Below are 13,269 nucleotides of genomic sequence, written 5' to 3'. Positions count from 1 at the left end.
AGACCATCGAAAAGTCATTAATTGGCAATATACAATTATACATATAGAGACACAAGTTCTACGACAATCTAGAGAAAAAACTACAAATACAAACTAACTCTTGTTTAGTACAAAATATTAAAAATGAGGAGTAGGAGTTAAGTTCAAAATTTAAAAAATTTATTAAAAAATTTCTTTTCCAGCTTAAGACCAACAATATTATATAGGCAGAGTTAGTTTAAGAATGGAATATAGTTATAAAAATTATTCTCAATAACAAGAGAACAACATACAATGACAAGTTTAGTACAAAATGACAATTTAATTTGTTATTAAAACTTTTTGATAATCATTTTTTTTAGACCTCATCTTAATTTTTTGTTTGATTATTTCATAAAATTAGTATCAAGATATTAAATTACAAAATAAAAACGAAATAAATTTGATTTAAGATAGAGATAACGACCAAAAGAATGAATTACGTATATTACAGGTATTTTTTTTTCTTTTAACTTATTAATCTCTGGGAATAAATCTGAGATAATCCCCCTCTCTGGCACGTGCAAAAGCCAAAGAAAGAATCAAATTTGAGAGTATGCATGTAGGAGCGAGCATGGTTAACCAACGGTCAGGCAACGATGGCCCCATTATGATCTTGCATATTCTATTTGTTTAATTCAAATCCCAAACACAACCAATCTCTCATAGCTTTACCTTTGGCAACAAAACAACCATTGTTCTTCCTATCATCAATTCTCAGAGGACTTCTCATCTTCACCATCATATCTTTCACCAACATTTTCACAGGAGATTGTCCCCTGAGATTGCTATGCTTCCCTGAACCACACACAACAACAACTTCCGCAGGAATCGCGTGACTTGAATCGTTCAGCCTTCGTCGCAATTCTTGCAACCAAAGTAACATAATTAGATAGGATGAACCCAAATGCAGTCCATGTAAATCCAGCTTTGCCTGCTTAGAGTCCCAAACCATGACCTCTTCTAGAATCTCGGTTGACCTGATTAGCTCTCCAACCACCATAGCTTCATCTCCTTCCAGAATAGCATTCAACTCTTCAATTGACAATGGGAAGCCATTCAGGTCCACCAATTTTCTCATGAGAACAGGACATGAATTCAAAACAGAATTATACGTCCTTTTTGAGAACGGAATCGATGCATTCCTCATCCTTTGAAGCCATGAAACCATCTTCGTTAGCTCACCGTGCATTCCGTACGCTGAAAGAACCATGTTTGAACAAACTGTATCAATGACAAACCCTTCTTTTTCCATTTGAACCAAAAGTCTCTCCAAGTCTTGGAATAATCCCAATCTTCCATAACCATACATGATAGACTTAAATTCAAACGCTGAAGGTTCAAGTGCTTTGATTCTCATATTCTCAACCAAATTCTCGGCCTCACAAGGCCTATCCATTGAACATAAACCACTGACCATATATTCATAAACACGACGTTTTATGTAAATAGAGGATGATGAACTATGAAGAAGCTGGCTTAGGTACAAATAAGCAATCTCAAACCCTCTTTCTGAACTTTGCTTGGAGTGACACTCCAACAATTTACAATAGAAAAGAGCCAGATCTCGAGAGCCAGACTCTAATTTGGAAGTGGCTTCCGAAATTAGAGTTTCCCAGGCTGAATATTGTTCCTGCTTATCCAGCAAAGCAGCAAGCTCAGCTACAATCTTAGAGTTCCAACTGTACCAAGGTGCTTCAGCAATTCTTGCATAAAGCTGCAAAATTTGCAAAAACATTAGAGACTCTAACAATCAATTCAAGGAGAGAGATAAAGAGTAAAGTACTAACCGGGAAGGCAACTGAGGAGAGAAGGGTTTGTACTGTAGAAGGAGAGAGGAGATGGCAAAGAGTGCTGAGAGACACTGATTTAGGTGAATTTTGTACGAATCTCCTAATCAAATTGTTTGTGGTCGATGGGTCTCCAGATGTCACCACCTTCTTTAGAAAATGCTGACCTTGTTTTGTTAGCGCACATTCTACCATAACTCCAAGCTTGGTCCTTGGTTCCACCACAGTTGGACACTACTCATCATCATCTTTGACGTTAGATATTATAAAATCACGTCATTCTTCCACAGACCTTCATGGAAAAAATGGGTTAGTGGGAGAGTCAAGATATAAAATTCCCATAGTTTATTCACAAAGGACAATTTAAAAAAAAAAAGAAAAAAAAAAGGAAAGAACATATTATGTATGAAATCTCATCAACGATTCAAAGAACCTTATCAGCTATTTCAGGAATTGGCATTGCTGCAATTAGATAGCAAGTATCAATCAACATTTCTACGTTCATGGCCATATGACAAAGGCATATATTGTCGAGGAGCGAGTGAATTGGAGAATAACAGAAAGCATACATTGTATCTATAAAGCGAATAAAAAGACACTTACTAACGAACTCTCAGTAACTCAAATAGTTCCAACCCTCTCGCATGCAGTTTGCCTCAATCACTGCTTACACGCAAAGAAGCACATATGTATATGTATTTATATATGCATATAACAATGATCAAGCTTTACTCTCCTATTAAATTAACTCCCCCCAATCCCATTGCAGAAATTAGGCCGAGGGACAACATGAAGAAAGTGATGATATGACGCAATTTAAAACTCAAACAGCACATCACAACCAATTAATAGTGTGTTTAGATTAGCATTTGCAAAATAGAATATGGGTAGATTTGAACTTTTGTTTGGATGGTTTTACATTAAGAGTGATTTTGACAGATTAAACATGTTAGGATGATACATTTTTGTCAAAAACTTTTTTAGCTGTACCATTACTAAAGGAACATGAGCCTTACAATGTCGTGTAATATTAACAATAGTACGACTGAGTTAAACTGCATATACTCAGCAACAAAATTTTCTTTCAGTTATTAATAAAATTAACTTTAATTATTTTGATTTCCTTTAAGGTCAATTATTATTGCCTAGCTTTGATTTAATAAAAATATTTCAAAAAATTAATTTGCTTTTCTTTGACTATTCACCTAAATCTGTTAACCATATATATAACCCTTCAAGTCCATAGCCCATTCCTTCACTAACCCCCCCCCCAAAAAAAGAAAAAACCACCATCAACGCATCATCACACGCTTTTTCCCTCAAAATCATTACGAAGAAAGATAAACTTGAGACGCAATATATGGAAGAAATCAGAAGCAGAGAATAACAACGTTGCAACGAAGAGAAGTTTTTTCTTGTTTTTCTGTGATATCAATGTTGCACTGAAGTAAAGGGAGGAAAGCAGCAGCAGAAGAGAATAACAAACAACAGCAGAAACTAAGAAAGAACAGGGAAAAAACAGGGGCAATGACCAAATGCAGCCCACTGAACACACAAGAACCAAATCGCCCAACAAGCTACGAAGCCATTGTTGATAAGCACTACCAAAGGGCTCACTCTACAAATTGAAGTTTAATCCGACAAAGTTTTTGGCCTCAATTTTAATCGGAGTTAGCAATAACAATGAATTGAGAGACAGGATTCATGGAATTGAAGGGGAAAGGAGAAGATCTGAAGCTATTACCGGTTCGGGTTTCTCCGGAGTAGAATGTTCAGTTCTCCGTTCTGCCTGTATTTCGCTTTCTTCTCCCAACCTCGCTTCCTCTTTACCAGCTCCAGCTCTGTCCCCGGCTTCTTTCGCTCTATCTTGTCTGCTATCTTATGTATCGTAGAGGACAGAAGATTAATTGTGGACCGTTGGATTACTTAAACCCCTAAAACCGGTGTTCGGTAATAAAAGAAAATTGTAACAAGGCAGAATTAAATATAAAAACTCTTTTAAAATTATTAAATTATTCTAAAATCAAAAAAATTTCATTTATTTAATTATTAAATTATCCTTATCTTTTTTTTTAAATATGAATTGACAATTAAAAATGTAGTTGTTAATAATTTAAGATGTAATAATTAACAACTACTCCTTCTGGTTCAAAATATAAGCTAAACTTTTTTAAAATGGTCATTTTTTTTTTATAAGATAACATTCACTTTGTCCAAGCATTTAATAAGATTTTTTTTAATTTCATTCCCATATATTCTCTCACTCTTTAATTCATTTATTACATCTTTTACTTATTCTCTTCATTAATAAGGGTATATTAGGAAAAACAAATATATACCTTACACATTTATTGTGTTAAATTGATTTCTTTTGGTAAAAATTTTAAATTAATTTTAATTAGTTTCTTAATAAATGTAATGGATAAAGTTTAGTTTATATTTTGAACCGGAAGGAGTATGAAGGTAGATATTGACAACTCATACATTATACTTTTGTGATATACTGAGAAAAATGTGTTATTAATATCTACAGTGATTTGTTAATCGTTATATTTTAAGTTATTAACAACTACTTTTCTAGTTGTTAATACATACTTAAAAAAACAAGAGCAATTAGATAATTAAATAAATAAAAATTATTACAATGAACTTGATAATAATTTGATAATTTTAAGAGATTTTTTTTATTTAATTCTTTAGGATGGGATGTTATTGTAATTTCTCCAAAGGATAATAGTATTAATCCAGTTTTTTAATCATTTTTAATGGGCATGTTATTTTATGTTAGTGAAAACAAAACTCTTCTCACACCTATTTTATATATTATAAAATTATTTTTAAAATCACTTACATACTTTCTATGCAGAAATAATAATAGTATTAATCCAATTATCATTTTTAATGGGTAAGTCATTGCATACCGCATAGCACTCTAATATTATTTCTCACCAGTATTTAGCATTTTAATTTTATTCATGATACATCCGGTTCAATTGCACCCAACATTCTATTTTTATTTATGATTTAAAGCGATTATGCATTATAAATAAAACTAAGATACTAGAAACATTAAAAAAAAACTCATTCGATTTTAATATAAGATCCATTTTTGTAAGGTTTACATTTAGAATCAAAAGAGAATTAGGATAATGGATACATCATAAATAAAAAGGGTTAATACAAATTTTGATCATTTAATTTTATCTTAATTTTTGTTTTGGTTCCTCAAATTTCAAATCATAAGTTTTGATCTCTCAAGTTTTTTTTATTTAAAAATTAATCCTTATAATCCAATAAAAACTTAGACTATTTTGCTTTTTGAGGGACCAAAACCTATGATTTGAAATTTAAGGGACTAAAACCAAAATAAGGACAAGCTGAAAGACCAAAGATTATATTAACTCTAAATAAAAATTTTCTGGTCAAATAACTTTAAATAAAATTAGTATGCTGGATATAATTAGAAAAAACATGACGCTGCAACTTTGCACTTCTTTAATATGTACATGAAATAAGGCTAGATAAAAATTGTGACATAAGACCACCAAAGAGCAGCAATTTCCAAATAAAAATGTTGGTTAATATTATCCTCAATTTTTAAAATTTGACTTCATTTTTATTTTAGTTTGAAATTTAAACAAATGATTTTGAAAGTTTTAAATACCAAAGCCACTATTATCAAGCCAGAAATATTTAGCCAGATCAAAATCAAATTTCAGAATCAAAATTAAAACAAGGTCAAAGTTAAAATCTAAAGATATTATTAATCTTAAAATATTTAATGTTTCAAAATATTTTTAAATATATATTAATCATATTGGCAATCTACAATTATGCATATAGAGACACACAAGTTCTGTGACAATCTTGAGAAGAAAAACTCCAAACAGAGACCAAGTCTAGGCCAAACTAGCTGAAATAAACAAGACCCCATGTTTTGACAAACCTGTCAAAATTATTTTTGGAACCCAAATCATAGTTTCACCTAAAAAATTACTAAACACCCCACATTTTTATAAAACTATAGTTTGGCTCTAACAATGTGGTTTGACCTTAAATCATGGTTCCATGAAAAGCAAAAAAAATATTTTTGAAAATGTTGTCTTTTTTAACATTGTAATACTACTTTAGTTTTTAATACAAGAGCTAGTTAATTTTTTTTTAATATAAGAGCTAGTTAATTAAAAAAATAATATTGTCCATTCTCCTTATAACACAAGGGAAAAAGAAAGAGAAAGAAAAGAATGATCTAGACAGTAATTTTTATCGATGTAATGTGTGCAAAGAGGATTTGAAGGCTTTGGAGAAAAAGAAAATGTGGCCGAATTTGTTTTTGTCATGAAAATTTATTTAGGAAGTGGTAGGGTGAGATTTGATTATAGTCATTTGGGCCAACAAAAGATTAGGTGATTATTGGGCTACCAATAATTTGTTAAATTTATAGTATAAAAAGAAATATAAGTCAATTCTTTTATTCTGATTTAACGTAAAATAACATGTGAATCAATTAAAAATGACAACAATTTATTTGGATATGATAAGTCTTGATTGCAAAAAATGACACTGTCATTTTTCATATATTATGTATCAGAAAAAAAACACATTGTTAATTTTAAGTTTAGACTTATTATTTTCCAATCAAATTTATAATTTCTATATAAATTCTTATAATTTTTAATTAATTCACATGTTATTTCCTCTCATGTAACAAGAAAAACACTTGGTTAATATCACGGTTTAACCTGTAAATTTTCAATTAAAACTTATTATTTTTAGATAAATTGTTATTTTAATTAACTTACATGTTACTTCATGTTAACCCAAAGTAAAGGAATTAACTTTTTTTTTTTGGCATTATAAAGCGAATAAATCACAGCCCAGTAGCCTCTGAGGGTGGCGAGCTTCTGGCAGAGGGTGGAAATTTTTTCTTTTAAAAAAAAATATATTTTATTATTTTTCTTAAATTTTAATTTTTTTGTTTCTTCCTTTAAATTGACAATTTTCAATTTTTTTTTCATTTTTCCTTAAAAAATATATGAATATTCTTGTTGATTAAATTAAGAAAATAACAAATTTTAATGGGTAAATATGTGTTTTTAATAAAATAAAAACATATCTCTCGAGATTTTTTAGAGTGAATTCAAAAAGAAATAGATTTAAAAACTTTACCAAAAAGTTTTTCTATAGATTCAATACACAAAACTCTAGAATCCTGATTAGAATTATTTAAATTCAAATCCTTGAAATACTTATGAAATACTCTTCTCCTATTTACCAGCCTCTCTGTGCGCCTTGCTGCTCCCGTTAAGATACAGACTTACAGAGTGCTCGCGAGCAGAGGAGAATGCTCAGAGCCACGGATTGAAATGCAAGAAACCAAACACCAGAAAGCTCACCTTCAAGATTTCGCTCCTCACAACTTCAACAACCATAGGGTTCTCAACCTATCCGAATCCCCTTTACCTTTTCGTTCTTCATCAAGGCCCTTCACCAGAAGAATTCTGCATCAAGATGGCTATGCCGGACAACTCGTGCCCCTTCTTCCTGAATCTCCCTCGCCGATTTGCATCCACCCGTTTCAACTTTCATCTTCGGACTCAGACACGTTCTACTCCGACATTGCCTCCCAATTTCCCTCCCCAAGAAACCAGGTACAATGATTACTCCTAACCCAAGAAAAGACATGCTCCAGACGTTGAATCAATTTCTGTCGTTTCAGCTAATGATTACTTTCCCTTTTCGGTGTCTTTTCATAGTTTATTTACTCTGATTAGTTAGATCTGCTTGTGCGTTTCTACGATGCCATGGAGATGGATCTTTTTTGGTTCTCTAAATTCGTTGCCTTTTTGGTATTTTATTACCTGTTCTTGGTTTTATAAGTGGATTTTGTTAGAAGTATAATGTTTAGTGCTTTGTTCGTGTTTCTTGACCCTGGAGCAGCAAGAATCTTGCCTAAACGAATGTCTCTCGATTCCATTTAAGAACAAATGTATATCATGATAAGTTAACTAACTAATGCACTCTGCTTGAACTGATATGATATTTTATTTTTGAAAACTTTTTATTTACAACTCTTTTAAAGTTATCAGCAATTCTAAGTTAAGCTTTTTTCCTTACCGACCAAAGTTGATAGCGAATTAGGGGCCCTCTCAAGCAAATGCAATCGCTGGTTTTGGTTACCAAACCTGAATTCCCCGTTTTAATATCCAGCAAGATCATGGTTCTTTCCTGGGATTACTATGGAATACGTGGAAGCTGATAACTCAATTTGCTCTCAAAAAATGTTCATTTTGAAAATGAATATACTGCGTGTATGATCGCTTGAGTAATAATAGATTTCACTTGAATGTTGGACCTAATAATGCATGTGGATATCATATATTCAATGTCTAATAGATCCAAAGATGAAATTTGTTGATTTACCACGATGCCTGTTCCATATTATCTTGTACATTTATTGCATAATGAGGAAATCAACACTGTTTGACTATTGAAATCTCAGAACCTTGGAAAATCCTGCATTGAGAGCAACCACTGCTCCTCATGCTACTGTGAAATAGAAGAGTGGTTAGAGCACGCAAACAGATTTTGCAAACCTACTAACTTTATGACCAGATATCACTCATCAGAGGATAGTGGTGATAGTTTGGATCAAAATGAAAGAAGCCCAGAAGTGAAATTGAGTATCTCATCCATGTGCAAAAAATTTCTTGATCATGAACTTTACAGCAACACACTGCCTTCAGTTAAAGAGAGTACTGCTTATGAAAGCCACAGTCGTCTTGCCTGCATAAACAGCATACATGGACATCGCAAATCTGAAAGAGATCAAGGACAAAGAAAGTTGTTGGGCAGGCCCAAACCTTATAACACCTACTTGAATGAAATAGAAATGCAGAAGCTGGAAGCTGAAAGGGATTCGCGGAAGAGAGCCAGACATCTTGAACTGTTGGAAAGGTATGAATTGAGGGGGTTAAAAGAAATAAAGAAAACTGCATTAGTTTACTGATAATTAGGTTATATGGAGTATGAAAAATGAACTGCGCTGTTTATGATCTGGTTGCTATAAATTTTATGTTTTATGTTTAATATTGATTTCTTGCATACTCATATGGGCATGATAGCATGTACAATAAACGAATATATGAACTTAGATCTTCTAGGGCTGTAATAAACTGAAGTGAAGAAAAAGAAAGTGAAAGGATGGGTCTCACCTTTACACTTGTTGATCCTATAAGAGTTGAAGCTTACCCATTTTTCTTTTTCTTCCTTCCTTTTCACTCCAAACACATGCATTTACTATAAGAGATCCTGGTTGCCGTTATTATGCACTTGAGAATCACAGGAATTATTCACATTGTAACCTTTTGAACCATCACATAATTATAGAATTAGAACATGTACACCTAAATCTGACAAAAGAGGCTGTTTATTTGCTTGAATTTAACAATCTCCATGGACTAGCATTGGGTTTGAAGGAAAATGCAGACATGCAGACATAAGAAACTATGGGAAATCATGAGGACCATTTTAGTGTTTTCATTTTAGTTCAATGTTCAAGAAGGGTTTTTTATACTAAAATGTCTATGTGCTAATTTTATAACTAGGCATCAGTTTCTAGTAACCTAAAATTTTATGGGAAAAAATGAAAGCAGAAAGGTAATCAAATCTTAGTGGAAGTTGTGGGTGTGTGCGTTTGTGAATTGACAGAGGAACTAGCAATGAAATGATAATCATGTAAACGTTTTGGTAGGATGAGAAGGAAGGAAGCTGCTATAGATGATTGGGAATTGGAGCAAACCAGGATAGCTGTAGAAAAGATGAAGAAACTTCAGCAAAAATTTCAGGTACGTTTTATGATGTATATTAAGATGGTTCATATGATTTTTGTTTTTCTTTTTTTGCCAATAAAATGAACCATATGACTAAAGATCGTTTTGTTCACAGGTGGGAAAACGCCTTCCTCTTTGATGAACCACTTTTTCATCCCTCTAGACTCAATTCCTTTTCTAAATGTACTAAAATAATGTAAATAAAAAAAGCTACTTAATAAATCTTTAAACAAGAACTTTTAGTAGTATCTCAACAACAAGAAGCCAACTTTTAGTAGTATCATTCCGTATAATTTTTTTATTGTCAGAAAAAGTGTCTGTACATTTAAAAAATAGAATGCTAGTTCATACAACTTTAGCAAAATTAGAGGTCTGTATGAGTCTCTCTTTCTAAACTAATAATTCTACTTTGCAACTAATCTCCAATTATCTTGTTTAAGGGGATAAAAACAGAATTGATATCCCTTTTGTTGTTTTGGCTGAACAAATTGTCGTGTGCTTTTGCAGAACAAGTTAGAGACGAAACACCTTGAAGTTGCGGCCAAAACCCAGAAGAAACTATGCTTGCTGAAGCAAAAAGCGGAAAAACAGAAGAGAAATTTGAGGCGAACAACAATAGAGAGGATCTCTACCACTACAAATATCTCTGGAACACACACTTGCAGTTGCAGAGGATTCACATGTCTCAAATTTGGATCAATCTGTTAAAATCCATAATGTATTATATTACTGGCGCATGACCGTAAGAAAAAACAGTGTTTCTAGATCATCCACAAGGAGATGCCGATTATCAGCATAGCAAAATTGTTTTTTTCTTTGTGATTACGTTTAAAAATCTTATTCTTGAATCTTGTTCGAGAAATTGAGAAAAATAAATAGTTTTATGTATTCTTCGAATTTCTATGTGTAGTAAACTACTACAGTATCATATTTTTTTAATTACTTTCTCTTTTTTCTTTTATTGGTATTGTCTTCTTTGTTATATTTTCCTTTCTTTCGGATTAATAAAAAAAAGCTAGGAAAGCACTGTCAGATATTATTTTGTAAATGATTTGGCAATGGGTTGAAAAACAAAAAATTTTGGGCTGTGTCATTCAGTCAATTTGTTGGTTCTTTTTATTGTTATTTTTGGCCTTTGGGAATCAAAGTTTAGTATGATTCAGACAAATAAAGCCCTGTTTGATACGGGACAAAGTATATTTTTTCAGAAAGAAGTGGGTAATGCTTTTAAAAAAATAAAAACACTTTTTCCCATTACCAAACAATACATGTGTGTTTGATGATGGGATTGTTCTAACTAAAAGAACAGGTAGCTTCAAAGTGCCATTTGCTGACCAGAAATGTAGCAGTCCCATTGTTGCCATAATCCATAGAGATAACTTTCATCATTATTAAAAAGGTTGAGGGTCATTTTTGTTTTGAAAGAATTTACAAACAAGTTGCTTATATTCAAAAGTTTATTTTAATTTTAACATCGTCTTAGACTTTAGGTGGTAAAACGATGTTTTAAAAAAAGAAAAAAAGAAAAAAAAAAAAGAGGAATGTCATTTTAACCGTTCAAAAGCCAACATTTATGATTTATTGTTAAATAAGTAATATTGATTATTAATATTTTTAACGGTTAGGATGATGTTGCTCCTTTTTTAACACTCTTATGTAGAGAAAAAAGACTTTTAAATGCTAATAGTGAATACTCTAAATCCCATGCTAAAATCCAACTATTCCTTTCTTTTCAGATGCTCCACGTACCAGCACATGCAAGCAAGCAAGCAAGCAAGGATTTTATTACACTCAGGCTTTGTTTAAGTGATTATTGAACTACTTAACCTTTGTAATACCTGAGTCCCATGTTTTTTTCCTTCCGCATATGATAAATATAATAACTAAAGCGAATGGCCACACACCAAAAAGGCCAAATAAAAAACGATAAGTCAAAAAGCAAGGCAACAAATGAGGAAAAGAATTTGTCAAGAATGGGATTCGAACCCATGCCCTTTCGGACCAGTACCTGAAACTGGCGCCTTAGACCAACTCGGCCATCTTGACTTGCTGATTGCGGGTCTCGCGTGTTTTTATATCTTACTATTCCTTCTGTCTTCTTTTCTCTCCCGCTAAATGTTTCACGGTGGATCCAACCTTTTCTTGGAGATATTTATTCTGGTTTTAATTAACTTAATTTTTATTGAATATACTAAATAGGAATGACCTTTGCAGTTTTAGGGGAATTCTTATTTGATGCATGCTTTGGGGGGAAAAAAAATCCTTCTGTCCTAAATATAAGACCTATTTTATAGTATAAATTACACTATAAAATGAATCTTATATTTAGAACAGGAGGAGTAATTGTTAAATGTGTAACATAATGTGATAATTACTGTTACTTTATTTTTATATGTATAAATATTTGAAACCGATATGAGAATATTTGAAGGATAGATAGAAACATTGCAGAGAAAGAAAGATATAAGTAGCGTGTGTGAGTATAAAAAGAGACTAAATTAGAAAAAAAATGCAGCATAGACATATAAAACTTTTAACTTATTATAACATAGGGATGTGGGGCTTAAATACTTCGAAAGTATTCACCAAAGAACATCCAACATCTGAATTTTTTTTCCTTTTATATGTCCTAAATCAAATCACATAATTTAACAGTTGAATTTAACGGCAGATAACACTATGTTATACTTGTTACGAAATAAAACTTTCAAGGTATATAAAAAAGAAAAAAAATTCAGATGCTAAGTACTCATTTGTAGATATCTTTGAAATATTTAAGTACATTATCCCTATAATATATTAATTTAGGAAGTCATATAAATATATTATAACAACTGTTGTTGCGAAACACAGAAATGACTATTAAAAATGTAAATGGCAAGAATTTCTCGTGGTTTAAATTAAGTGGAAGTATCTTTTTTTGGGGGGGGGGGGTTGATAAGTGGATGTAGCTTTTGTTTCTTACATTACATAAGTGATTAAGGTTTGATACTTGGTTTTTTTCATGAAGGAAACCTAATTTGAAAACCCGCCGACTATTAGAATTAGGAAGATCACATAATGAAGGATTAAGGGGGGTTGACAAGCAAGTGATCTTGTAGAAACTACATGAGCCAAAGGAAGCAGGGATTTTAATACTCCTTCATTCCTCAATGCAGAATTTAATTATTAAGTTAATTTTATCCTAAATGCAGGATTTATTTTTATTTTTATCAATTTTTTTTTCTAAACTATCTATATTCTCAACTACAATCAGGTAGGAGAGGGGAAAAAACATCAAGAAAGATGATTATAGTTTTTAAAAAATGATGTCATATTTGTTATAACTAACTAATTTACCTAATCTTTTTAATTTAATCAAATTACTTAAATAAGTTTATATTAAAAACGTCAAAAGTAACATTCAAGAATATCTAAAGGAATGAGGTCTCTTTTGAATTTAATTAGAAATTTCTCCTAAATTTTATACCCATAATTATTTTCAAGAATTTTTCATCTTTTAAATATCTTTTTTACAAGTATATCTTCCCTATTGAAGATAATCTTATTAAAATATTGTAGCAGCATTAAATGTAAACACCTATCCAACTAAGGATTTGAATCTTGATTTGCTATATTGTAAGAGAGTA

The 13,269-nt window shown here is 31.6% G+C and overlaps 2 protein-coding genes and 1 non-coding gene across 3 annotated transcripts; 1 reads left to right on the top strand and 2 right to left on the bottom strand.

Moving 5' to 3' along the window:
• Nucleotides 1-643: 643 nt before the first annotated feature.
• LOC114754280 (pentatricopeptide repeat-containing protein At2g17033-like) lies at nt 644-4,734 on the bottom strand. Its single transcript, XM_028943067.1, has 3 exons — nt 4,730-4,734; nt 3,553-3,679; nt 644-1,735 (listed from the first exon to the last, which is right to left on the bottom strand). The coding sequence occupies exons 1-3, from the start codon at nt 4,732-4,734 to the stop codon at nt 644-646; spliced, it is 1,224 nt and encodes a 407-aa protein (XP_028798900.1).
• A 2,440-nt stretch (nt 4,735-7,174) lies between these two features.
• Nucleotides 7,175-10,364, top strand: LOC114754282 (uncharacterized). The gene is made up of 4 exons (XM_028943068.1): nt 7,175-7,459; nt 8,311-8,765; nt 9,562-9,655; nt 10,148-10,364. The coding sequence occupies exons 1-4, from the start codon at nt 7,175-7,177 to the stop codon at nt 10,346-10,348; spliced, it is 1,035 nt and encodes a 344-aa protein (XP_028798901.1). The 3' UTR covers nt 10,349-10,364.
• A 1,241-nt stretch (nt 10,365-11,605) lies between these two features.
• On the bottom strand, nt 11,606-11,686 carry TRNAL-CAG (transfer RNA leucine (anticodon CAG)). Its single transcript has one exon. It is a non-coding gene; the product is annotated as a tRNA-Leu (tRNA).
• Nucleotides 11,687-13,269: the final 1,583 nt, after the last annotated feature.

This window comes from Neltuma alba, unplaced genomic scaffold (assembly GCF_004799145.2).
Source record: "Neltuma alba isolate B1F8T4 unplaced genomic scaffold, ASM479914v2 tig00010127_pilon, whole genome shotgun sequence".
In the NCBI taxonomy this organism is placed as follows: Eukaryota; Viridiplantae; Streptophyta; class Magnoliopsida; order Fabales; family Fabaceae; genus Neltuma; species Neltuma alba.
Note: the sequence above shows the minus strand (reverse complement) of the source record. Positions and strands in the feature narration are given on the sequence as shown.